This window comes from Bos grunniens, chromosome X (genome assembly GCF_055505025.1).
Source record: "Bos grunniens cultivar Pamir isolate PY7600 chromosome X, Bosgru_T2T1.0, whole genome shotgun sequence".
Taxonomy (NCBI): Eukaryota; Metazoa; Chordata; class Mammalia; order Artiodactyla; family Bovidae; genus Bos; species Bos grunniens.
In genome coordinates, this window is record NC_141194.1 from 83914120 (window position 1) to 83941723 (window position 27604).

Consider the following 27604-nt stretch of genomic DNA (forward strand, 5'->3'; position numbering starts at 1 on the left):
ACCTGCAAAAGCTCCTTGGCGGATCCTCGCCTATCCACATCCATCTCAAGACAGCGATTTAAAAAGTCACGGAATACAGCAGACAGTCTCTCAGGATTCTGCAGCTCTGGGGTTCCATTAGTGGCTATCAGATATAATGCCTGCAGAAAAATATCAGAAAAATCTATTCAGCACATACATATTAGGATCGTGAGTTGACACAGAAGACACATATCCAGTTTCTGATTTTTACCTTGGGTCTTAAAATCTCCATTTTAGAGAATGACATTGGCATACACTGCAAAGTTTCTGTAACATTGAGAAATGATTACTCTTGGCAGTAACTGAAGGACAGTGAGGTGCCCCACCCTCAAAAGTTTGGAAATAAGGTTATAAGGCTGTCCTCTGAAAGCTAAGCCAGTAAAGTGAAAGTGTTAGTCTCTCAGTCGTGTCTGATTCTTTTGCTACCCCATGGACTGTAGCCCATCAGGCTCTTCTGTCCATGGGATTCTCCAGGCAAGAATACTAGAGTGGGTTGCTATTTCCTTCTCCAGGGGATCATCCTGACCCAGGGATCAAACCTGGGTCTCCTGCATTGCAGGCAGATTCTTTACCATCTGAGCCACCGTAAAAATCCATATAAAATGAATGTGTCATTAACCACCTAGGTAATGAAACCAAGGGACTGCCTGGGAATCTGTGACCACAGAGTTAGGGAAACACACACACATCTGAACACACTGATATAAGTATAACCTCTGGAAGGCACAGTTGCAAAGGTGATTGTAATTTACTAACTGTTTATCTTGATTGGAGAATATGTGTGAGTAGACCAGGGATGAACAGGGGCTTCCCAGATGGCTTGGTGGGTAAAGAATCTGCTTGGAATGCAGGAGACACAGGAGACTCGAGTTCTATCTCTGGATCAGGAAGATCCCCTGGAGGCAGAAATGGCAACCCACTCCAGTATTCTTGCCTGGGAAATCCCATGGACAGAGGAGCCTGGTGGGCTACTGTCCATGAGGTCACAAACAGTCGGACATGATTGAAGCGAATAGTACAGCACAGGTATGAACAGGCTACATTATGGAATCAGAGAAGTAAAAGCAATCAGAAGATGGCAGTGCCTGGATGAGATGAGAAGTAACCCATGGGTCCCAAAGATGGAAGTATTGTGTTGGCCAAAAAGCTTGTTCGGATTTTTTCCATAACATCTTAACAAACTTTTTGACCAATCCAATACTTTTGTCCTGTGGCAGATGTACCCCTATAGATTTTAATTAGGTTTCCCATGAAAGTCTAGCTATAATAGAAAACATAAGAAAAGCTGACATTAGTAATCCTGTATCCTACTGTAAGTTGTATGTGTGTGTGTTTTGGAGAGAGAGTCATTCAGTCATGTCTGACTCTTTGCGACACCATGGACTGTAGCCAGCCATTCTCCTCTGTCCATGTTGCCATTTCCTTCTCCAGGGGAATCTTTCTGACCTAGGGATCCAACCCACATCTCCAGCATTGGAGGCAGATTCTTTACTGCCTGAGCTACTAGGGAAGCCTACTGTAACATATTAAGTTGCTAATATATCTCTGAGATCTTAGTTGAGGTCACTGAGAGAGATCAACTCATGGTGTGCTGACAGAATCAAGGGCCATAACTTTCAAGGCACAGAGCTGGATTCAAGACCATGGTTAATTCACAAAAGTAAACTCATCTTTCAAAGGCTTCTGAGCTCCTGACAGCCATAAAAAGCTGGCCATTCCTCATGCCTCCTCTAAGCAAATTATTCTAGAGTATTAAGTATGTATCAAGAATCATATTAGACACTGGAGATTCAAAGATGAATAATGTCCTACTTTCAAAGGTCATACAGTTTAGTGAAGAAGAGAGACTTATATATACCCACCATACAGTGAGATAAGAGCCAATCAGATGAACGTTGCAAGTGCCAAGTCAATACAAGGATGAAGCCATTGACACCATAGCTCAGAGAACACTTCACAGAGGAGCTTGACATTTGATCAGGGTCTTGAAGGATACACAGGAGTTTTCCTGCAGGTATTACCACCAAGGTTATGCCTGCCTATGCAACCAGACTCCTAACTATTATGAAGACACGCTCCCTCTTGAACTGGCTTGGACTTTGTAGCAAATTATCATCCCCTTTTCCCACCATGGCTCTGAATATTATTGCCAAAAACATTTCTATTAAAGTCTTTTCCCAGTCCTGTTTTCATCAGCTGGTGAGAACATCTCTCCTCCATTCCAGAGACCTCCACAGATGTACTTTAGAAAGGGTTAGGAAGGACCATTTCATCCAGTGGCTATCAACCTATAGCATGTATTGGAATCACCTAGAGGGGCTTGTTAAAAACAGATCAATCTGGAGAGGGGTCTGAGAATTAGCATTCTAACAAGTATCCTGTTGATGCTGAAACTGCTGGTTTTAGGACCACACTTTGAGAACTGGTTTATTCCACCCCATTAAGCAATGGGTTTAATGATTAATGCTCGGAGCACCTGTCCTCACAAGCCATCTTTGTTCTGTTACTAAAAGAAAATTGTTCCTGCAAATGACATTTGCTGCCTCCTCCTAAAACTCTCTTATTTCAGCTGGTCACAATTTCTGCCAACCTCTGCATCCTTTGCTTGCTTTTTTTCTGTTCTGTAGCCAAACCCAATACTAAACAAACACATCTCTTTTCTCCCTTTCCACTCTCCCTAAGTCTGTGTACATGCCATACTGGTTCATTTTCTCACTTTTCGTCTCACCTTTCTTAGCTCAATACATTCTACTCCAAATAAAACTGCTTTTCACAAGTATATATATACATCTCTACTAAAGTCTTTCTCACCTCTCTTCAATTCATGTACGAAGAAAAAGATCGATAGGAAACACTCCAACATGTGAACAATGGTTCCTCCTGGGTGGCAGGATTATTAATGATGTAATCTTTGAAAACATTTTTTCAATTTTCCAAATTTTCTACAATGAATGTGACTGCTTTATTTTAAAAAAATCCTCCAAAACATTATTTAAAAAATAAAATCTAAAAAGCTGTGCCATTCTGTTTACACAAAAATCCTCAGCTATTTTTCTTTGTCCTCCTAGGATTAAACCTGCTTTTCATGCAGTACCACCCCTTGAGGGAAACAAAAACCCAGACAATTTCTTTTTCAGCTATTGTTTTCATTTTAATTGCAACAGTACATATTTCCAACTAATTTCCATTGCAGAAATCCACACTTTCAGTTATATTACGGCGGAACTAGCCTTTGTGGACTGGCCTGAGAACTTACTCACTAGGCATAATGCTGCTTCTATGGGAAAATGCACTCAGTTCCAAATAATTAACTTTAAAAAGAACTTGCGTGTAAGCTGGGCCCTATCTTTGTAAAAAATAAAACTGCTACTCACTGCCCTGCTAATGAGAGACAAAAGCAGTTGTGGGCAATACAACAATTACAGCAAAAAGCATTTTCCTCGCAAAGTCAAATCTTAGCTGAAGAAAGATTGAAGAAAATCAAACTAGGCACAAGTGACCACATTCTGGTTTTTATCTAAGTTAGTTGAAAGCTCAAAAGAAAATGGGCTGGCTCAGAAATTGCTGTTGTTTAGTCACTAAGTCCTGTCTGTCTCTTTGCAACCCCATGGACTGTAGCCCACCAGGCTCCTCTATCCATGGGATTTCCCAGGCAAGAGGCAAGAATACTGGAGTGGGTTGCCATTTCCTTCTCCAGAGGATCTTCCCGACTCAGGGATCGAACCCACGTCTCCTGATTGGCAGTGGATTCTTTACCCCTGAGCCACCTGGGAAGCCTGGCTCAATAATTAGACTAGACTTATTTCACTCACAAGGGCTTCCCTTGTGGCTCAGCTGGTAAAGAATCTGCCTGCAATGCAGGAGACCTGGGTTTGATCCCTGGGTTGGGAAGATCCCCTGGAGAAGGGAAAGGCTACCCACTCCAGTATTCTGGCCTGGAGAGTTCCATGGACTGTATAGTCATGGAGTTGCAAAGAGTCGGATGCGACTGAGCGACTTTCACTTTCACTATGCTTCCAAGCAAGGTTTAATTTGAACCAAGGGATCACTATAGCTGTTTGAAAACACTGGACATAATAAAGATTTCTTTGCATGGCATAGATGGTCCTCCATGATTTGGCCTCTGCCTCCCTTTCTAGTCCTCCTCTGTTCTCATCTGAGAGCCCTGCTTCCCCCACTTTCACATACATACACATATTAGCCAAAGCTCACATACTATTCATGCCAATTAGTTCTTCATTCCTATAATAAGAAATGCTCTTTCATATCTGCCTCAAATGCTATTCCCTTCAGTGCCTGGTGAACTTCTACTTGCCTTTTAATTTCTATTTCAAATGGCACTTCCTTTGTAAAGTCTTCTCAATCTCTCCCAGATGGATATGGTGAACAACCACCTTGGTTTTCCAGGGACTGTCCTGAGTTTTACTACTGAAGGTTCTATGTCTCTCAGTGCCAAGCAAACTGGGGTGGCAGTCACCATGGAGACAGGGTTAGCCCTCTCCTCCTTTGAGCTACTATACCCCTTTGTTTTCATGTTGTAGGGTGAATACCTGTTACTTGTTCACAGGTCTGTCTCCCTAGACTGTGAAGGTAGGAATTGTGTTACAAGCATCTCTGGATTTTGTGGATAGTGGCTCAAAACAGGTGATCAATAAATGTTTTTGTTGCTAAATGAAATGAAAACCAAAAGGTATAAATAAATCTCACTGAGATGGGAATATGACAGACTTTGCTATACGAAGTATTAAAGCTCAGAAGCTAAAGTGAATGAGTAAACATACAAGAAGATACATAGAGAATGACACCCTTTCTGAGTTGAATAGGCCTGAAATGCGGGAACTTCTGACTACCCAACTCTTCGGTGTGGGAGAAGGAAGAGAGTGCCATGAGCAATGTAGGTAAGGAGATACCATGAAAGGGAGGGAAAACTGGAGATTACCACAACATGGTAATTTGTTGTGGGCAAACCCAGAGAGCAAGTGAAGACAATTAATTCTCTCTGGAACTGGAAACACAGAAACTTAGTCTTCTCTGACTGATCTTGAAGAGAGAAAGAGCTCTTAATTTTTCTTCTGCTACATTATTTAACAAGGTCTGTTTTATTCCTAAGGTGAGACGATATAGCCCCCATGACCTACTGACCTTATTTATAATATTAGGCAGACAACCTTTGGCCAAAAAATACTGCCTTTCTTCATTGTGATATACATATTACCTAGAAGTTTCTGGTGTTCTGGAATTCTTAATAACTTTACATCCCTTGTCAATAACAAACAAATGTTGCAGTTTTCTACAGATCCTGATGTGCAACTAAATTTACCTAAGTACTTAGATAGCATGACTTTACCCAGTTAGAGGAATAATTCAATTTACCTTACTGGCAATTTCTTCAGTTAAAAAAAGATCAAAGCAGTCATCTTAGAAGTTACCACATTTCTCCAAAGAGGTCCCCAAACAATGCATAGGTACCCAATACATTTTCATTAAGGCAGTTTTGCAACTGGACTAACCATTTAATTAAAAGGCTTCAGTTTGTGACTTCAGTTCATTTTAACAGTTTGTAAAGTTTAGTTTAGAAACAAACCAGGAGACTCATATGGAAATGTGTTAGCAACCCTGAGAGGCCCCAGCACTGATATAAAGACTCACTTTACAAAGAGGAGAGTGGTGGAACATTTCTTTCTAAGTTGAATATTTAGAACTCAAAATACATTTTCCCATGGAAATGGTGTTATACATGGTGAACAGGCTCCCAGACTAGCCCATAAAAATCTGTTTAACAAACAATGTAACAATAAGACCAAGAGGGCTATTCATCTATATCTTAATATCTGTATAAAGATTGTTTCATGGGAAATATTATTAGTTAGCATTTACTGAATGATTACTATTAGCTCACATGATTCATACAACAATCCCCTGAGTTATACTCAATTATGACCAATTGACAGATGAAGAAACTGAGGGCGGTAGGGTTAACATAATAACTTGCCCAACATTACACAATTAGCAATGAGGGTCAGTATCTGAATCCAGGAAGTGGGAGCCCAGAGTCCATACGCCTGACCACTTCACGGCACCACCTCACAGTGTTCCCACCCTCTGTGATAGTGGTTTTCGTAAGCAGAGGCAGACGAGGACTCTTCAAGAGATGAGACACACTGACGTAAGACCAGGTACAGAAATTTCATGGTCTAAAGGCATTGAGATCATACAGAGTCTGTTCTCTTATTACTGTGGAATTATGTTAGCGACCAATATCAAAAGATTTGAAAATAACCCACATATTTTCAAATGCAGTGTGACATTTACCAAGAGAGCTCTGTGACTTAGCTATTGAAAACCTCAATAAAGTTAGAAGACTGAAAAATCATGGAGGGTGACTCCAGAGAAGAAAGCATTTAAATGAGAAAATAATATCAAAATGAGAAATTAATATCAAAGATACTTTAAAAACTCCCATGTATTTGTAAATTAAATTTCCATTTTTAAATGAGGGCTATATCTAAGAAGCCATGGTCTTATGTCCCTGGATATGTTTCACAATCTCCTAGTTTATAGTCTATGGGAACTCAAATAGAATTTGTATCCTACTGTTGGGTGAAAATTGTATAAATCTTAATTATGTCAAATTGGTTCATAGTGCTTTTCGGGTCTACTATATTCTTCTACTTCTCTGTACATTCATTCTATTAATTTCTGAGAGTCTGATATTGAAACTTCAACTAAAAAAAAAAAAAAAGAGATGAGACACACTGAGCATGTGTAACTCCACCTTTACCTTTAACAAAGGAAACGGACCCTTTTGAGGTCAATCGTTTTACAATTAAACTTGGAAATGGGGAACAAAAGGTCCAGTTAGGTTTCCTATTTTATTCGCCAGTATCTGTATATAATGTTGACTGTTTATAAGCAGTGTGTCTTCTGGTTGTTGCCTATAACCTACTTATGTCCCAATTCCTTTCAACTATCTTTGAGTGTTTTATGGGAGAGATTTGGCAACAAGTGACTTGACACCTTATGACTTAGAGATTACTTTTGACCTGGGATTTCAGAAGTTAAAGGCCAGAGTGTATTACTGCCTCTGATGTGTATATGGATTTCATTAAAGGCTCTGACATTTCTAAGACAAGAGTAAATGGGGCCAAATCTACAAAAAAGTTGTTATATTATAACTAATGTTGTATTCCCTATTTTGACTTATTCAACCCAACAGTTCAGTGTGATAACTGAATAAGCACTGTGCTCTAAATTTAGTTCCTGACTTGTCTTGTATAGTAGGTCTCATCTGTCACTAAATTATACATGGTGGGGGGCTCTGCTGTTATTGTTTAATCCTTAAAAAGTCATTAAAAATTGACCTATTACAGATCTATTCCCTTATTGGTTGATTGTAAAAGGTAATTAGGTACCACCGACAGATTAGGTGTTGAACTACCTTTAGAGTGCTCCTTTCAAGCATAAAAAACTGGCCATTGCCATAAAATAAAGACCATGCTCATTTTAATCTCTCAGGATTAATAGTGTTCGTCAAGAAATGTGGAGCAGGCTATGTGTGCTCAAGGAGCCACCCTGGACAGCCCAGGAAGCACCCAAGCTTGAGAACCACAAGGGGTTTGGAAGTAGAGGAGGGATAGGCACAGAGATAGAAAAGCAGGAAAGCAAAATAGGGCAGGAGGTGGAGGAGAAAAGCTGTAAGAAACAGAGGTAGCAGAACACAGGGCAGGGACTAGGGCCAAGGGACCTGGGGAGAGAAGGTGGCTGGTGGAGTGACGAGGAAGAGAGATGAAGATAAAGGCTCCACAACTCAGGGAGGTCAAGGGAACCTGATCCTAGGATCCATTCTGCTATCTCCCCATTTCTTTGGTCCTTCTCCCATAAAACTTCTCAAAACATCATCTAACATGTGGTCTGTTGACTTCCTCATCTCCCATTTTCTCTTCAACCCACACCTAGTTTCTAGTTTCAAAGTACTGTTTACCATTATATGTTTATTCCTGTCTCATTTCAGAACACTGCAGCAGGAAGGTACTAAGTCCCTGATTCTTTATGGCTTTTCCAAATTTCCATGTTAGCATCAAAAACCAGCTGGACTGTGATATGATCTGTGAAACATGCATTACTGCTTACGTAAACTGGCTTCAACTTCTGTTTTATATGCAGTTCATCAGGTGAATAGCTCTGTACACAATAACATGCACATTTTTTCAGTAAAACCCAGGGTAGAAAATGGGTCCCTGAAACAGCTTTATCACTGTTGTGTTCTTCCCTGGCTTCTTACCCAGCCCCACATGCAGCATGTTTCATTTGCATCACGATCGAGTGTCTTTCTTGGTAGGGAAATGGGGTTCTTTTCACTCTATGGAATACAGACTTAGTCAGGAGATAATCAGAGAGATGTCTCCAAACAGCTTTCTTTGTTTTTTTCTTTCTTTTTTGGCTGTGCCACTCATCAAGTGGGATCTTAGTTCCCCAACACAGGATCAAACCCACACTCGTTGCATTGGAAGCGTGAAGTCTTAAACGCTGGACCACCAGGGAAGTCCCTCCACTCAAGCTGTCTGAAGATCATAACTCTGGAAGCCCTTCTACAGACAGTGCATACTCAAACCCAGGCTGTCCTGGCACTCATGGGAGGCTGTAGCATGTATCTACAGCCTAGGAAAACAGAATCAGAGACAGAGACCCATGAGTTTCCCACTTTATTTAACTAAATCTCATGTGGAAGCCTGATATAGAAAACAAGTTAATGAGGGAACTATTTTGGTGGACTTGAGAACCACATGACCTCCCCATTGGGCCCCAAGGACCTCCATGGAATTCTAGGAGCCCATGGAATTCACAGAGTTCACGGGTAACTAATAATCTTGTGAAATTCCACTTGTTTGAAGCAAAACAAAATGAGGCCCAGCAAGAAGTAATCTATGCAAGATCATGGGGCTCCTGATGGGTAGACCTGGGAACAGAATTTACTCTTCAATTCACATGATAAAGGAATATCAGTCTTGGCCAACAGTAGGTCCCTGGTTACCACGTTTATAATCTCTCTTTGCCTCATCTTCACCTAGTCAGATTCTCAGACTTTTGTTTGCTGTGGAATCAGTTTCTCCTTTGGCTGTCTTCTGGATCATAAATCACTGGTTTGAACTGTCTGCTTCTGAATTACAATCTAAATGAGACTTGCAGCTTTCCTATGGCTAGGTCCCATTTTCCTATGCTAAATTCCTGACAACCAATGAGTCTTAAGAGCTATCTATCTTTTGACAGGCAATATTTTTCTGATTAAAAAGAGACTCTGTTACTTTTTCATCATAATTATTTTAGTTGCTGTTATCCCAACTCGCCCCTCCTTTTAGGCATAGGTTTGCCCTCAAAGTAGGCGGAGTGTCAACAAACCATCAATAAACCTTGCTCCAGCTCTTCCTGAAATACATTCAAAACAATATTGACAGAGTGCTAGCAAAGTACGCTTGCTTCTCTGGCACTCAGAAAGTTTATATTTGACTTTAATTCCATCAAACCCAGACATTCCAGTCCACAACACAGGTTCCAGTGGTTGGAGGGAGCTCAAAGCACTTTGGCCCTAAATTGCTGCTTTTTAGTGCTAGAGATTCTATTCTGCTTAATTCTCTTCTCTAGGCATACAAGCTAACCACAATTTCCCTAGTTCTATAGTAAAAAAGAAGAAACTAACACTTGTGCAGTGTTTCAAGTGTGGGGATGGGGGAGTAGGGAGCCTCTTCCTGTAGACAACAGGTCTCAGTTGGTACTTCTTCCCACCCTTCTCTCTGACCATACAGGTTATACGCTGCTAATTATGAGCAATTAGACTGATGGCTTTATTATCATCAATATGTGCGATGTACACAACAGCTAGCAGGTGGTAATGATGGACTGCATTTGCAGCAGAAGCAAAATTGAAAAAGAAAATGGCATAGCAAGGAGGTATGTGCTGAACTAATGTCATTTCTTTTTTGATAGCGTGGCTGGAAACAGTAAATCAAAGAATGCCAGAATGTGCCAGGATTTTGACAAAGTGATTCATGATGTCCTTTTTAGATGAAAAGGAGAAATGTGGCCAGAATGAGAGCATGCTCAAAGAGGGCTGATAAAGAATGGTTTTTTCAGTTTAGACAGGGTTCTACAAAGGGCTAGCCACAGAGCTTTGTATTGATATTTGTTCTAGTCCTTGGTGTAGAAACCTGACCTTATCAATTCTTGAAGCTTCACAGGGATTCCAATGTACAACCAAGGAGGAGAACCACTGGTATAAGATAGGTGGGTCCCATACTCTCTTAAACACTGTTTTTAGCCTTCAGATATCTCTTCTTGATACTGATAATTGTCTTCCAAAGATCCAGTGTTTGATATGGCTTCACAGATGCTTAAAGGAAGGGTAGAAAGAGAACACTTAAAGTTCATCTCAACTAGGATAAAGGTCTGGAAAGTTACACAGAAAAGGGGCTCCACCCACAGGGTCCAGTAGGATCCTCCACTGGATATCACTGAGATGTTTCACAAACACCAAAATCCCTCAAAACCCATTGACAAGAACAGCCCCATTATGTGGAATGCCAAGTTAATAAAGAGGCACTCTCTTAGTGCTGAGGAAAACAACAACAACAACAACAAACCAAAGATTTGTTTTATGGAAATGATTGTGCCTCCTTATTTAGAATCAGGTCATTATAATCATAGGTTTATAAAAAGATATCTTCAAACGAACACACAAGTTGGGGAGAGGAGCAGTATACCAACGTTTGATTTGCACATCCACAGAGAAAGTTTGAATTTGACTTCAGTCACTTTGGTGAACAGAAAGAACAAGGCACTTTATTATTGGAGGCTGCACCAAAAATGGTTGTGGGTCACAGAACAACACATTCAAGGCCAATTACGTTGAGTGCACAAACTTCAGGCAGTGAGGAACTTGTCTCCTCTCTGTCTCTGAAAGAGTACCAACCTTATAACATTGGCACAGTTAACAACTCTTTAACCTTTAAAAGGCATTTTATGAGCAAATTAGGTCAATTAGTACAGAGCAATTTACTTAAAAAAAAATCCCAACTACTTTAAAACTAGGGGGGGAACGTAGCTAATTCCTTGCATCGGTGATATGTTAACAGGCAATATTCCAAGAAGGCTTGCTCAGTTCCAACTGACACAACAGACACACACACAAAAGCCACAGCAAAATGCCAACAGCCTTCGAATGTATAGTCCCAGATTCCAACTTTAACCTCTGCTGCTCAGTGTAACCTGTTCATGGTAATTTATACTGAACCGTGTAGGACCTTCCACTCTTCAAGGGGATGCTACTGTGGAAGGGAAGTGGGGAATCCAATCTCCCTTCATGAATGGGTAAAAAGTATTCTAAGCATCTGTTCCGTTTCCTTTCTCACTTTTCTATTGATATATAAATCTCTTTCTCCCTCTCCTTACAATGAGCTAGACACTGTGCTAGGTGTTTACATGCATGATTTCATTTAGATTTCATACTAACTCTGCAAGACAGATATTGTCCCCAATTACACACAGGAAACAGGGCTTATAGAGGTTCTGGGTCATCTGCTGAAGGTCACAGAGCTGGCAGGTGGTGGAACCAGGACTTACCCAAATCTGCCTGACTCCATAGGCCAAATGTTTTTCATATTAACATGTTAGACTTCACTCTACCACTCTGTCTCACTTCCACTTCCTTCCTTTTGTTCATCTTCAAAGCTAAAGTGGTAGACTGGTGGTAGTCTCAGAAGGATGTTAAAGAAAGAAGGGCTAAGCCAGTTCTGCCATTTTCTATTTCTCCACACGCCCTGGTCACCAGAATTCAAGAAAACACAGGCTTCCAACAAGGTCATGGTATGCGTTTTTCTGTCCAACCTCTCCAGTGTTTCAGTGACTATATTTTTCAAATCCCAAATAAGGGCATATAGCCAGGGATACTGGATTTTATTTAAGAGAACAGGAGGACAACATATTCAAAATCAAAACTTAAAAAGTCCTTGTGGCGCCTGGCAAACAGATAGAGGGCTGCCTCCATACGGACTTGATTGAGTCACTGGAGGTTGATCACACATGGAGAATAATGAGCATAGTTACAGTAAATCCTTATCAGTGGAATTCAACAGGGTGGTCTTCCTGACGAATCTTTTTGTTATAGCCATAATGTAGGCTTCCTGAACCTGTGGCTTGTTAATCTACAAGCACTTGTTTAGATACAAGGCTTCGGATCCTAAGAGACAAGCTGTTAATTATTAGCTCTAATCCCAGGCTAGAAGATGCCCATAAAGATTACAACTTGTTTCCTTCTTTCTAACAATTAACAGCCTTGCTGAAGAGCGATCAATTGTACTTGGGGAACTGAAGAAGGTAATAAATGCATTACTGAGGCCAACTGCTTTACAGAGCATTTATTTAATCCTTAAATTTTGCAAGCTGTAAATTACTCATTAGAAGACAGAAAGCAAAATAGCCATAATCTGTTTAGTGCCTCCAAACTCTGAAGATTTAGAGGAGGAAATCCATGGAAACAAGAGGCCTGGTGTGTTCTTTCACTGCTACTTCTTAAAGGGCAAAGGTGGTTAGACAATAAGGACAAGCCCATGTAATTATCCATAGGTCAGGGGTGGGTTTGATTAAGTTCATGGAGGACTGATCCACAAACAGTGGGAAAATGCTCCTCTTTTTCCACTCAGCCCTGCAGGCAGCTAATCACGGTGCAGGTCTCACTTCCAGATTGTTTCATGAGCCCAGAGCAATAGCCCATAGCATTCATTAGGGCATTCACTCCTATCTGTTATTTTATATTCAGTGCTAGGTCTAAGACAAGAGGCCAACTAGCAGAGAAGAATTAGGGAGGGGCAAAGGGGAGGCTGTCCCCCTCTCCATTCACAGGGAATGCAGCTCCCAATTAGAAACTGCTCCATTTCAAAATAACTAGATAATTAGTCTGTAAGTTTCTTTACATGTACAGAAAGCCACATGTATTTGGCTTTCATATGGATTTTATAAGTTGAACGTGTAAACACTTAACCATGTACAGGAAATGATTTTTACATACTAATGGTAAAATTCAATTTTAGACTCTTAGTGGTAAGGAAGCCAACAATATGCAAGATGCCTTTGGCACTGGCACTCTGCATAGAATTTGAGACTAGAATTCGAATGGGTACATGTTTCCTTTTCTTAATAGTGTGATGCCCTTTATATATATAAAACACAGCTTCTGACTTACCTTTAGATTTTATTCAACAAAACAGCTCCTGGCTCACTTCTGCACTGAGCAACCATTTCTTTCATGTTCCTTTGCCTTTCTCTGAATGGGCGTTAGGCTCCAAAATGGAGCTTTTCTCCTTACAGAAGTAACCAGACCACATAAGGATCTAACCTCTGATTCTGCAGTAGCAAACTGAGTTACCCAACACAATTTCCATTCATTTTTAACTTGACAGTCTAATTAAGTTTGTGATTTTGCCAGGCTGGTACTGTGTCTATCTTGTGTTCCATTCAATACCCACCAAGCTGCTGTGGGTCAATAAATCTTTACTGATAATGAAAATCTAATTTAAAAAATTTCAGCTGTTCTGGAAATGCATTTATTTACTTTGCTAAAAGTAAGTGGCATGTGATAAAAATACTGTTTTCTTCCCACATCTTGCTTTTAAAAAAGTTATATATATTTTTGACAGCAGAAAATTATGCTACAGAATTTTAAAGACCCCTGACATTAGAAATAGTGTTATCAAAGCATTTGAAAAAGCTGTTGAGACATCTTAAGAGAAACATAAAATAAATAACTCACAGTAATTTTGAAAATTACAATTTGGAGCTTCTATGTCACTTGTCCCATTAAAGAGCCCATTCTGGCCACTTTTAGTGGAGACAAGAAATGACATTTGGCTTTTTTCCATTCCCTGGGGATAAAGGACTTGAGTTTTCTTTTTACTTACCCTGAGTGGATTTTCGTTAAGGTAAGGGGGTTCGCCTTCTACCATTTCAATCGCCATAATTCCCAGAGACCAGATATCAACTTTCGGACCATAGGCTTTTCGAGTCACTACCTCAGGTGCCATCCAATAGGGAGTTCCCACCATCGTGCTTCGTTTACTTTGCTCAGGGGTGATCTGGGCACAGAACCCAAAATCAGCTGCAGAGAACAAAAGTCAGTTAAAATCAGCTCAACTTATTTTTCTTTTACGAGAGGTCACTTTCAGATACGACCGTACCTTCCTTTAGACACTGAGCTTCTGCAACTGCCTCACTCATATCCTTTTGTTATCCGATCTCTCAGCTGCTCCAGATTTTAAACTAGTCTGAAGTAACTGCGTGATACCATTTTTACTAGACCTCAATCCTGGTTCCCTCCTCATACTGTTCCCTCTAACTTATAGAATCTTTTTCTTTTCTTTCTTTTTCTTTTTTTTTTTTATTTTTAATCTTAAGATTTTATTATGTTTTAGTATTATTTTTGACTATTATAATATAATTATGTATTACAGCTTAGGTATTTGTCATCCAGCAGATAGAAACCACTTAGATATTCTTAACTATTAACCCTCCCCAAATCTGGTCACAATCTACAGGAATACAATGTGAAAAAAATGCTTCACCTCAATCTGGCCTCTAAATGCCTTCAAACCCTCACTCTCAAGAGCCTTTTTCTTCTCAAGATAGACAGTTGCTGCTGCTGCTAAGTCGCTTCAGTCGTGTCCGACCTTGTGTGACCCCTGAGATGGCAGCCCACCAGGCTCCCCCATCCCTGGGATTGTCCAGGCAAGAACACTGGAGTGGGTTGCCATTTCCTTCTCCAATGCATGAAAGTGAAAAGTTAAAGTGAAGTTGCTCAGTCGTGTCCGACTCTGAGCGACCCGATAGACTGCAGCCTACCAGGCTCTTCCGTCCATGGGATTTTCCAGGCAAGAGTACTGGAGTGGGGTGCCATTGCCTTCTCCAAGATAGACAGTAAAAGAGCATAAATCCCCTGACACTCTCTCACATGCCATCTGAACCATAATACCTACTCAGTTTGACAGAGCCATCCATCCCAAGGAGAATATTGTCACTCTTTATGTCTCTGTGGATCACTTGGTTTGAGTGCAAGAAATCCAAAGCTTGGAGGCACTATTGTATCAGGAAGAAAAAAGTTCTAGTTATATCACAAAATTTTTTAAAAATGTGTTTCATTTCTAGATAAATTTTGGGCAAAGGTACACGCTTAAGTTGTCAGGTGAAATAAATTAAATGTTTCAAAGCCATTTTGAAATCATGTTACCATTTACATCAGTGATGCAACTTAGCATTATACATATGAAAGCTCCTGAATCAGACTTGGCCACAAAGAGTGATGGTGTGGTAAGTAGCACTACATTGTTAATACAATTGATTGAACCAATTACTATAATCATATTTGGATCTGCTTGTCTGGAGGATATGGATTTGGCTTGATCTGTTACAGATATAGTAAGCATCTGCATCTGGGATATGATTAGATTCAGAAGGTCTGGCATGGGACCTAGAAATCTGCATTTAAAACAAGTGCCCCAGCTAGTTCTGATAGACAGATAGCTAGCTTCGGGAACCGCTTCTAGGCTCTGAAGTAACTATAGGTACTAGTTCGGAAATGGCTTTGTGTTGTAATACTAAAAGATGGAACACAGGCTAAAGGCTGAAGAATCCCCTGAATATTTTAAGTTTGATTTATTGTATGAATAGAAAATATATGAATTTGGTGGATATGTGTACATATTTGGGGAGGAAGAAATGGGAATGAGAGGACAGCAGAAGGAGGAAATTTAAGTGAATAATTTAAAATATAAAACAATGAAAGGCTAGCTAACATTATTTGGCTTTGTTTTACTATCATTGATTTTCAAGTTTCAGTGGGTCAGAGTTCCTACTTGTGTCTATAGAAAACTTCAATGAATAGAGGGTAGAGGGTAATGTTCAAGATAAGACTCCAATGAGGAGTGGTTTTTTTTTTTTAATATTGAGAAAATTAATATAACAAAATATCCTTAGCTTAGTTTGAAACTGGGGATATCTCACTATTATTAGAAAACAGGCAGACACTCAGACCCACTGGAGGGGTCTGAGAGAGTTTCAAGATTGTACTGTGAAAGCAACTAGTTTCTGGACTGAGGGAGGACCTCGTGTAAACTGCCTTCCAGAAAATAATGGGGTTATAATGTGATCTGTATATGTACACGGCTTATATTGCATAGACAAAGCAAAATAACTATCATATAAAAATTCCCCCCAACCAGGAAGAAGTTCCATGTCAACATTACTGCCTTCCATATTCACCAAGACTCCACTAGGCAGGCTTAGATATTGTACCCTGTGAATGGTATAATAGAATTCAGAAAGATCCATTACAAAGCAACTAAAATAAACAAGGAGCTGGGGAGAGAGGGCTAGGATTTAAATTGTTAGGATCTTCAATTGTTTTTTTAGTATAAAAGATGTGCTATTGATATTCTGATGTTATAAACATTCTAAATAATCAAAGATAAAAAAAAAAACTGCCAATGTGAGTGTTCTCATCAGCCAAAAATGTTCTATTTTCTTACCTCTCTGCAGACAGCTGCTATCTGTCCTTCATCCATACAGGTCTCTGTGACCACATCAGTCAAAGAGCCACCAGCCAAGTATTCCATGACTACCCACAGTTCATCACCCACTAAGTAGCTACAACAAGAGAGGAAAAAGACATTGACTCAGGCCTAAGGAAGTGGAGACCCTTCTATATTTCCATTAAGAAGGCAATGTGCAATCAGTCTTTGTCTGCATTTGGTCATGTATCTAACAAGAGGAAAATATCAGTTATGCTTATGAGACACTTCCTTTATCTTAGAAGAGAATATGCGTGGAAATTAAAGGATCATGAGATGAAAGTGCACCATGGAAGGAAGGAAAAGAGCAAGGAAGCCTTTGGTGACTGACTACTGTCAGTCATTCCACTATAAAAAGCTAATTTCAATTAACAGGATTGGTGAATAGCCCTTTTGGATCATTCAAGCCGTAGTGTTGACATCTTGGACTGAACTGCCCATGACACAATTTTATAGGATAATGTAAAAAGATTCAAATTGGCAATGGATTTACTGCACCTAAGTCTCAGTTCTGATAGAAGTCGGTCATCACATGCCCATTATCTTTAAGTAGGTATTGAGGAGCACAGCCTACATGATCAAATACAGGAAGGCAGGTCACAAGAGCAAATTCAAACCCCTGGGATCATCTGAAGGCATTTTAACAGTATGATCAGGTCTGTCTTTCCCCCTGTGTAGCAAGAGAGAGGCATTACAATGAATGGAATAATCCCAACAATCCTATCCTGCTCCCAGCTTGACATAAGTATGAAGCAAGACTTTCTATCCAGTGGTGTTCAAACTGCAGTACCCATAAGATTCACTTCAGAAAGTTTGTTCAAAAGGAAAATTCTCATTAAAATTCTCATTTCATAAAAATGAAATACCTCATTAGTTACAGAGAACCACCAAGAAATCTGCATTTTTTTACAAATGCAGTTTTTACAAAATTACAAAAGCAGAATAAAGTCACTCTGCTGCAGTTGCCTCCTAAATGACACTTTTTTTTTGGTCCCTCTTTTGCCTCCTTTCTGTACCACTGGTCTACCTGGTACAAAACACATAAAGTGAGATCTTAAGCTCGTTGAGGTTGTAGACTTGGTCTTATTTCCTTTGTATCAACCCAGAGTACACAGCACAGTGGTGCCAAATAAAAACATCGAAATTGAATAAGATAGATGTTAAATCACAAGTAAAGAGTTAGTGCTGTTTTTAAACACCTATTAATAACCCAATGCTACCACGACTGACGAAAGAGACATTAATTATCTGGTCTAGGAAAAAGGTTTGAGATTAAAGTCTCAATTCCCTAGACCTCACTGTCAGTTCATCACAAAGCACCCATTAAAGCAGGGCCATTGTAGTCTGTCTTCTTTACTTAGATAGCCAGACACCGCACTGGCTCCAAACAAACACTTGATTAAATGTTTAAAACACCACAGCTCTCTACTATATGGGATAGTCTGTTTCGTGGCAATACAGAACCACAGTCTTCAAAAGAAAATTACACAAACTGCTCATGTTTAGAAGCAACACCATAAAATGTGTCTTCAAATGTTTAATGGGTAGACAAAGATAAGTGGGTACAAGTTTAGCAATATATTTGATACTGTTTTGTAGCATTTGAAAGATATTTGCAGAATGGATGCTAAATGAATAGATCCTAAATAATTGGCCATGAAAATTATATCCCATAAAGAAAACAAGTATATGATGAAACAAAACTTACCTATCTAAATAATTAACAATATTGGGGTTCTTATTTTCCCTCATGACCAGAATTTCATTAATAATTAATTCCTTTTTGGGCTGCTGTTGAAGGTTCATCTGCTTTATGGCCACCTGAATCATGATTAAAAGATAAGAATGAATTACCATCATTAGACTAAACACAAGCATCCATGTTTTTCAGCAACAGAGTCAGACATACAAATTCTTTACCTTACTAGGATTTTTCTTAATGCCACAAACCCATGCTCCTTTTCTTTTGCCAATCATGAATTCATCATTCACAGCAGATATTTCGGATATCAATGAAGGAAACTTATGTCAACCCAGTGGTACCCATTTTGTCAGGCACAAATGCCATCAAAGAAGAATTCTGATCAATACGAATAAAGGAAAGTAAAAGCTAGAAATGAATGTTAATGCTTACCTCTTGTCCTGTGGCAATGTCCAGCGCTGTATAAACAGTACCTGAGGCCCTGTGAAGGCAAAAATTATCAAATGAACAAGCAATTGAAGTGTTATTAGTATATTTTATTTGGAATAATATGTAACTATTTTCAGGAGAGGGAAATCAGAAAACTCAAGATTAAAGGATGAAGTACAAAAGGAACAATCATTTTGTATAGTAACTGCTTCCCAAACTATCATCAAGTATCTCTATTGGTGGGTCAGAAACTCTAATCAGATGTTATGTGTGCCATGGAACTAGGCAGTTATGAACTGAGCAAAATGGCCTTGTTCCTTCTAGGAAACTCCTGGAATATTTTGAACACTCCTTGGATGCTGCAAGGAGATCCCACCAGTCCATTCTGAAGGAGATCAGCCCTGGGATTTCTTTGGAAGGAATGATGCTAAAGCTGAAACTCCAGGACTTTGGCTACCTCATGCAAAGAGTTGACTCATTGGAAAAGACTCTGATGCTGGGAGGGATTGGGGGCAGGAGGAGAAGGGGATGACAGAGGATGAGATGGCTGGATGGCATCACTGACTTGATGGACGTGAGTCTGAGTGAACTCCGGGAGTTGGTGATGGACAGGGAGGCCTGGCGTGCTGCGATTCATGGGGTCACAAAGAGTCGGACATGACTGAGTGACTGAACTGAACTGAACTGGACATTGCATAACCAATACTGCAGTCTTCGATTGAATACTTTAGGAAAGATTATATCATCTTTTGCTTCAGTTCAGTTTAGTCGCTCAGTCGTGTCTGACTCTTTGCGACCCCATGAATCGCAGCACGCCAGGCCTCCCTGTCAATCACCAACTCCCGGAGTTTACTCAAACTCATGTCCATCGAGTCGGTGATGCCATACAGCCATCTCATCCTCTGTTGTCCCCTTCTCCTCCTGCCCCCAATCCCTCCCAGCATCAGGGTTTTGTCTTTTGCTTAGACAACTGTAAATTAATCTTTGCTTTTAACATATGGACAGACTGGTTTTTTTATATATTTCTAATTCTTAAGAATATCTTCATCTAACAAATCAATTATTCCCAGCACTGTAATTACCTATATTGTCAATATACAGAGGAATAACAATGTGGCTTTACTCTTAAGCCTTTTTTTCTTTTTGTTAAACTTCTCAATAGCTTCTACTCTTAGGTTTCACTCCAGCCCACTATCTTTTAAAGTCTATCATTCCTTAAGTCTTGGTAGTACTTATGCTTCTATTCTAACTTCCACTATAGGATGACCTTGCTTTGAAAATAGAAATTGTCTAGTAAAGCTGTATGCAAGGGAACTTTCTGTGAAACACACATGCATTCTGAACCACCTCCCTACTGCCATCCCCAGGAAAAAAGAAAAGCTTAGTTAATTTCATTGACATGTCTGTGGTGAATAAAGGAATGAGGATAGAGGTCCGTTTCTGTGATTCAGCAGGCACTATAATGCTGCAATTTTATGATTTAAACTCTCTGGTAACTGCTGTTTCTCCTCTGCTTTCTGGTTATCTCCCTGGCTGTTTTGGTTTCTGACTCTAGGAATTCTTTCCTTATGTTATCTATTTCCTTGTTTTCCTCTCCCTTCTTCTCCCTGGATGAGCCAAATTATTTCTAACAGGCATAGGAAGTTTACATTACCTATTCCTAGGGAATAAAATAGGTAGTGTAGTAGAAGGAATATTTGCTAACAGAGATCTGAGTTTTACTATCTGCCCTAACAACAAACTATACGATCTTAGGCTAGTCATTTCCCCTTTCTGAATTTGTCTCCTCACTCAGCAAATGGTGATCACAATAACAGTGAATGTATAATATATCGAGCATGTTGTGTTCTACACTAAGAATTTGATATAAATTATCTTGTGCAATCCTTATCATGTTTCTGTAAGGCAAGTGCTTTTACCCCCATGTTACAGATGAAAAGCCTGAGGCTGGGAGAGGTTAAGTAACCTGCCCAAGGTTATACAGTTTACAGTCCAAGGCCATCTGACTCCCTGACCTATAAAATACAGGAAAGGGGCTATCTCATTAAAGGTTCTTTTATTCCATGATCTGCAGCAGCAGCAGAATCCAAGGACTCTACTGCCCTCCTTACTCAGTGAGGGTATTTAAATAGCCATTGGAATGAGACTGAAAAAGCACACTTGACTAATAGATTCTACCTAAATTTGGTTATTTCAGACATTCCTTAGGATCGAGGGTTTTATTAAATCTGTATCAATTTCATGTTTGAGTCACTGGGTGCAGAGCAGATAGTTGGTGCTCAAGAAGTATCTGTTTAATGAACAAATTAATAAAAGTCTTTTCAAGCAAACATTTAATTGCAATAAAACCATTCCTTTCTGTGAAGGAAATATTTCTTCTATTTAAATCTTTGGAAAACACTTGTTTGTTGGAATCAGCTATCAGACATTCCCAATTTCAGGGGCCAGTTTGTGATTTGTCCTTCTGAACTCAGAAATTCTTGGGTTCAAAGGAATAGATCATTTCAACCTGGTGTGTATTTCAGCTGCATAAGGCCCGAGCAATTACTTAAATCTATTTGCAGACTGATTGAAACATTCCTTTACTTGGTTTATTCCTATATCCTTCTTTACTTGGTTTATTCCTATATCCTTAGGCAACTTGCACAGCTCCTTCAGAGGCAAAAAAAAGTGATGATGTCTGCAAAATGAGCATCTATCTCATAGCGCTACCGAGAATAGAATGGCACAATCTATAAAAGCATTTAGCTCTGTGCCCAGATCAGAGGTGACACTGAATTGGTAACTGCTATGCTTTTATTTCTACTTTATATTGGAGTATAGTTGATTTACAATGTTGTGTTAGTTTCAGGTGTACAGCAAAGTGCATCAGTTATACATATACAAATATCTACTCTTTTTCAGATTCTTTCCCCATATAGGTTATTACAGAATACTGAGTAGAGTTCCCTGAGTTGGGTCCTTGTTGATTATCTGTTTTTATATACAGTACTATGTATATGTTAATTCCAAACTCCTAAAGGTGGGGGATGGTAGCTGTTATTATTATCATTTATTGCTGCTATTGCTGTTATTGGTTTTATTCATTGAGTCATTACTTAGACCTTCCCGATCTCCCAGCCAAAGCACCCTTGCTAGTGTCTGCCCCTAAATTCAGAAAGGACAAAGGTGACCTATTTGAACACTTTTTGGAGCTTTCTCACCTGTGTTTTTCTCCCTTAGGAAAGTGGTTTTGCCTTTTTCCTTAAGTTTGGAACATCTATAAAACGAAGCCTCATGGATAAACCCTCAATATAAAATGGGAAGGTTAATCTATAAATGGGAGGGTTAAACTGCTCAAGTTAAACTAAAGGAGGCTATGTGACACAGGGGGCTGAACCCAGTGCTCTGTGACAACCTAGAGGGGTGGGATCGGGAGGGGGGTGGGAGGGGGGCTCAGGAGGGAAGGGCCGTATGTATGGCTGATTCATGTTGATGTATGGCAGGAACCAACACAATATTGTAAAGCAATTATTCTCCAATAAAAAGCTAGGGAGAGAGGCCACAAATTCTTGTCCAAGTAGCCTTCCCCTATTCACCACTCTGCCCTCACCCCCAAGTCCATTTCCACTATCCTAGGAGCTAAAATTGCGATTGATTTAGAATACAAGGGAGATTAGTCATTAGCATCTCCCAGAGCTTTATCATTCAAATCCTTGACCTTTGTATTCCCTACCTCCCACAGGATTTCATTGTCTTAAAATTGTTAAGACCTACAAGACTTTTTAGAACTAACACCCAAAGAAGATGTCCTTTTCATTATAGGTGACTCGAGTGCAAAAGTAGGAAGTCGAGAAACACCTGGAGTAACAGGCAAATTTGGCCTTGGAATATGGAATGAAGCAGGGCAAAGACTAATAGAGTTTTGCCAAGAAAATGCACTGGTCATAGCAAACACCCTCTTCCAACAACACAAGAGAAGACTCTACACATGTACATCACAAGATGGTCAACACCGAAATCAGATTGATTATATTCTTTGCAGCCAAAGATGGAGAAGCTCTATACAGTCAACAAAAACAAGATCAGGAGCTGACTGTGGCTCAGATCATGAACTCCTTATTACAAATTCAGACTGAAATTGAAGAAAGTAGGGAAAACCACTAGATCATTCAGGTATGACCTAAATCAAATCCCTTATGATTATACAGTGGAAGTGAGAAATAGATTTAAGGGCCTAGATCTGATAGATAGAGTGCCTGACGAACTATGGAATGAGGTTCATGACATTGTACAGGAGACAGGGATCAAGACCATCTCCATGGAAAAGAACTGCAAAAAAGCAAAATGGCTGTCTGGGGAGGACTTACAAATAGCTGTGAAAAGAAGAGAAGCGACAAGCAAAGGAGAAAAGGAAAGATATAAGCATCTGAATGCAGAGTTCCAAAGAATAGCAAGAAGAGATAAGAAAGCCTTCCTCAGCGATCAATGCAAAGAAATAGAGGAAAACAACAGAATGGGAAAGACTAGAGATCTCTTCAAGAAAATTAGAGATATCAAGGGAACATTTCATGCAAAGATGGGCTCCTTAAAGGACAGAAATGATATGGACCTAACAGAAGCAGAAGATATTAAGAAGAGATGGCAAGAATACACAGAAGAACTGTACAAAAAAGATCTTCACGACCAAGATAATCACGATGGTGTGATCACTCATCTAGAGCCAGACATCCTGGAATGTGAAGTCAAGTGGGCCTTAGAAAGCATCACTATGAACAAAGCTAGTAGAGGTGATGGAATTCCAGTTGAGCTATTTCAAATCCTGAAAGATGATGCTGTGAAAGTGCTGCACTCAATATGCCAGCAAATTTGGAAAACTCAGCAGTGGCCACAGGACTGGAAAAGGTCAGTTTTCATTCCAATCCAAAGAAAGGCAATGCCAAAGAATGCTCAAACTACCACACAATTGCACTCATCTCACATACTAGTAAAGTAATGCTCAAAATTCTCCAAGCCAGGCTTCAGGAATACATGAACCGTGAACTTCCTGATGTTCAAGCTGGTTTTAGAAAAGGCAGAGGAACCAGAGATCAAATTGCCAACATCTGCTGGATCATGGAAAAAGCAAGAGAGTTCCAGAAAAACATTTATTTCTGCTTTATTGAGTATGCCAAAGCCTTTGACTGTGTGGATCACAATAAACTGTGGAACATTCTTCAAGAGATGGGAATACCAGACCACCTGAACTGCCTCTTGAGAAATTTGTATGCAGGTCAGGAAGCAACAGTTAGAACTAGACATGGAACAACAGACTGGTTTCAAATAGGAAAAGGAGTACGTCAAGGCTGTATATTATCACCCTGCTTATTTAACTAATATACAGAGTACATCATGAGAAATGCTGGACTGGAAGAAACACAAGCTGGAATCAAGATTGCCGGGAGAAATATCAATAACCTCAGATATGCAGATAACACGATCCTTATGTCAGAAAGTGAAGAGTAGGAACTAAAAAGCCTCTTGATGAAAGTGAAAGTGGAGAGTGAAAAAGTTGGCTTAAAGCTCAACATTCAGAAAACGAAGATCATGGCATCCCGTCCCATCACTTCATGGGAAATAGATGGGGAAACAGTGTCAGACTTTATTTTTTTGGGCTCCAAAATCACTGCAGATGATGACTGCAGCCATGAAATTAAGACACTTACTCCTTGGAAGGAAAGTTATGACCAACCTAGATAGCATATTCGAAAGCAGAGACATTACTTTGCCAACAAAGGTCCGTCTGGTTAAGGCTATGGTTTTTCCTGTGGTCATGTATGGATGTGAGAGTTGGACTGTGAAGAAGGCTGCGCGCCAAAGAATTGATGCTTTTGAACTGTGATGCCTGAGAAGACTCTTGAGAGTCCCTTGGACTGCAAGGAGATCCAACCAGTCCATTTTGAAGGAGATCAGCCCTGGGATTTCTTTGGAGGGAATGATGCTAAAGCTGAAACTCCAGTACTTTGGCCACCTCATGCAAAGAGTTGACTCATTGGAAAAGACTCTGATGCTGGGAGGAATTGGGGGCAGGAGGAGAAGGTGATAACAGAGGATGAGATGGCTGGATGGCATCACTGACTCGATGGACGTGAGTCTGAGTGAACTCCGGGAGTTGGTGATGGACACGGAGGCCTGGCGTGCTGTGAATAATGGGGTCGCAAAGAGTCAGACACGACTGAGCAACTGAACTGAACTGAACTGAAAATTGTTAAGAGTACTAACCCTGCAAGCCCAATAGCCAGGGTTTTATGGTATTCTGTCATATAGCATTGCCACAAATCCCTACTCCACAGAAGTTTAAAGACCCTGAAACTCTAGAACATAATTTATTAACTCAAAGATGAGCTTTTCCCTCTTTTCCCCTCCTCCCACCTTATTGCATATATGCCACTGTCTGGGGGCAGCCATTTTCTCCTTCCCTCCAACTGTGTTCCCAGTCTTAAAATGGGGTTAGCCTCATCTACCCAACTTCTCACCTCTCTAGGCCCACACCAAACATGTTGCTAGGTATTCAGAATTCATTGTTCTCACCAATAAGTTATTGATTGGCCCAACATTCAACCTTTGTAGAATTCTCAACACAAATGCACAAACTCAGGTAATAATCTAAAGAATAAAGATTGGAGCCCTGTCTCCAGCTACATTTCAGCACTCCTAGTACTTCTCCACCCTTCAGTTCTGATGCCTTTCCATATTTCAGCAACTTAAGATTCAACTGTTAAATGTGAATCTCTCTCTTTCTCTTATTCACCTACTAGAGCACTGTCTCTGTTCACTGATGGGTTAAGGACAGTAGGCCTCATCTCCATCAACTCAAACCTTCTGGGGTTCAAATCCTCCACACAATTCCTAGTTGTGTGATACTGGCTAAATCATGTAATCTCTTTGTGACTCAGGATTAAAGGAAGATTAAAATGCACAGTGTTTAAAACCAGTTCTGGCATATAGTATTAATAATTGCCCAATAAATAACAACATCAGTAATAATGATAATCATTATTTGGTTGATCACTGTGTTGGAGAAGACTCTTGAGAGTCCCTTGGACTGCAAGGAGATCCAACCAGTCCATTCTGAAGGAGATCAGCCCTGGGATTTCTTTGGAAGGAATGATGCTAAAGCTGAAACTCCAGTACTTTGGCCACCTCATGCGAAGAGTTGACTCATTGGAAAAGACTCTGATGCTGGGAGGGATTGGGGGCAGGAGGAGAAGGGGATGACAGAGGATGAGATGGCTGGATGGCATCACTGACTCGATGGACGTGAGTCTGAGTGAACTCCGGGAGTTGGTGATGGACAAGGAGGCCTGGCGTGCTGCGATTCATGGGGTCGCAAAGAGTTGGACACGACTGAGCGACTGATCTGATCTGATCTGATCTAATGTATTTGTTAAGTTTCCAAATTATAATCCATGGATCACTAGAAATCTTTTTAAGCATCTGGGAGTTTCCAAGATATCTTGGTGTTTCAAATTCACAAGAGAAATTTGATACTTACCTAAGATGAAGCTAATTAAAATATCATATACATTTCCTTTTAGTGAGAATTACATCAACTTGTGATTGCATGTCTTATGCTGATCAAATGCTCTAAGTAGCAGTTATATGTTTTTGGTTTTTGTTTTTGGTTCACCAAGTATGGGAAATAAGCTATAATAAATATAGTTTAATAGTTATTATTATTCACAATCTGGAGTTCATAAGGACAAATAATTGAAGGAATCTTTGCTGGTAAGGTTGGGAAGTACTCTCCTTGTAATAGTTGATGCACAGTTGTGTGTAGTCACAAAGAAACAGTCTTTGTGTCAACAAGATGCCACAGTAATTCCCAAAAGACAAACTTTGCAACAGCTGGGGTATGTTGAAGTATCTCATTAGGTATCTTTATAAAATCTGTCAATCACTTTCACAGAAAAAAAAAAGTCAGTATCATGTAGCACTTTAGGAGATAATAATGGCAGAAATCAAAGTGACAAAGGTAGCAGTTAAAACTCCTAATCCTCTGGTATATTGGGGCTGAGGTGTTAAAATGGTCAACATTGTCTGATTTTTATGGCATTTAATTACATTGATCCCTTTTATTCTCCTATTGCAGTTATACTGAAGCCAGATTGCTGTAGGGAGAACATTTGTTTATGATAGGGATTTTGTGTACTCCAAACCTTAGTCCTTCAAATGGTATAAAGAAATCATGCCTTATCAGGACCCAAGGGACTATAGAGATCATCCAGGTTAACTTCCTCACTACAGATGAGAAATCTGAAGCACAGAGAGTTTGGTGAACTATGATCCAAGAATATTAAACCAATAGATTGCTCAACCATTGGGCCTCATCAGCAATTACAGTGTAGTGTGTACTGCTGGGTTCTTGGCATCACATTAGATGCTTTATCAACAGTTTCTTCCTGACCTGGTCAAGCACTTAATACTCAAATGGAAACACTGGCATCTAGCCTAAAGGGTCCAAAAGGAAACAAACAATTCACTATTTCTCCCTTTCCTCTAAAGACAAGTCAGTTTATGTACCAGTAATCTTCATCACGTTTCGATGTTTCTTGCTCAGAGCCAATGTCAACCAATGGTAGGACTTATAATTTAAATAAATTACTCTGATTTCAGCATTGAAATAGATTAGAGGCAGTAAAGAAGGGCAGGGCTAAGAAGAAGCTCTTGCTCTGGGAGAAAATGGAAAGAGAAAGAGGACTAGAGGGTTCAAGGAGAGCCTCATGGGAATAAGAGTGAGACAGAAAGAAGAATAGGGCATTATTCACATTTAAGGTTTCATAAGTATAAATCTGATGCTAATGAGATCACAGTCAAGAGTTAAATC

The 27604-nt window shown here is 39.8% G+C and overlaps 1 protein-coding gene across 18 annotated transcripts in view; it reads right to left on the reverse strand.

Moving 5' to 3' along the window:
• The window catches only part of PAK3 (p21 (RAC1) activated kinase 3), a 126474-nt gene that overhangs the window by 6808 nt on the left and 92062 nt on the right, over positions 1–27604 (reverse strand). For all 18 annotated transcript variants that reach the window (XM_086388084.1, XM_086388086.1, XM_086388077.1 and 15 more), the window contains 6 exons: positions 18763–18811; positions 18337–18449; positions 16587–16704; positions 15039–15138; positions 13968–14164; positions 3–140 (listed from right to left, as the gene is read on the reverse strand). In XM_086388084.1, coding sequence (XP_086244210.1) covers positions 3–140; positions 13968–14164; positions 15039–15138; positions 16587–16704; positions 18337–18449; positions 18763–18811 — 715 coding nt within the window. The remainder of the gene's footprint in view (positions 1–2; positions 141–13967; positions 14165–15038; positions 15139–16586; positions 16705–18336; positions 18450–18762; positions 18812–27604) is intronic.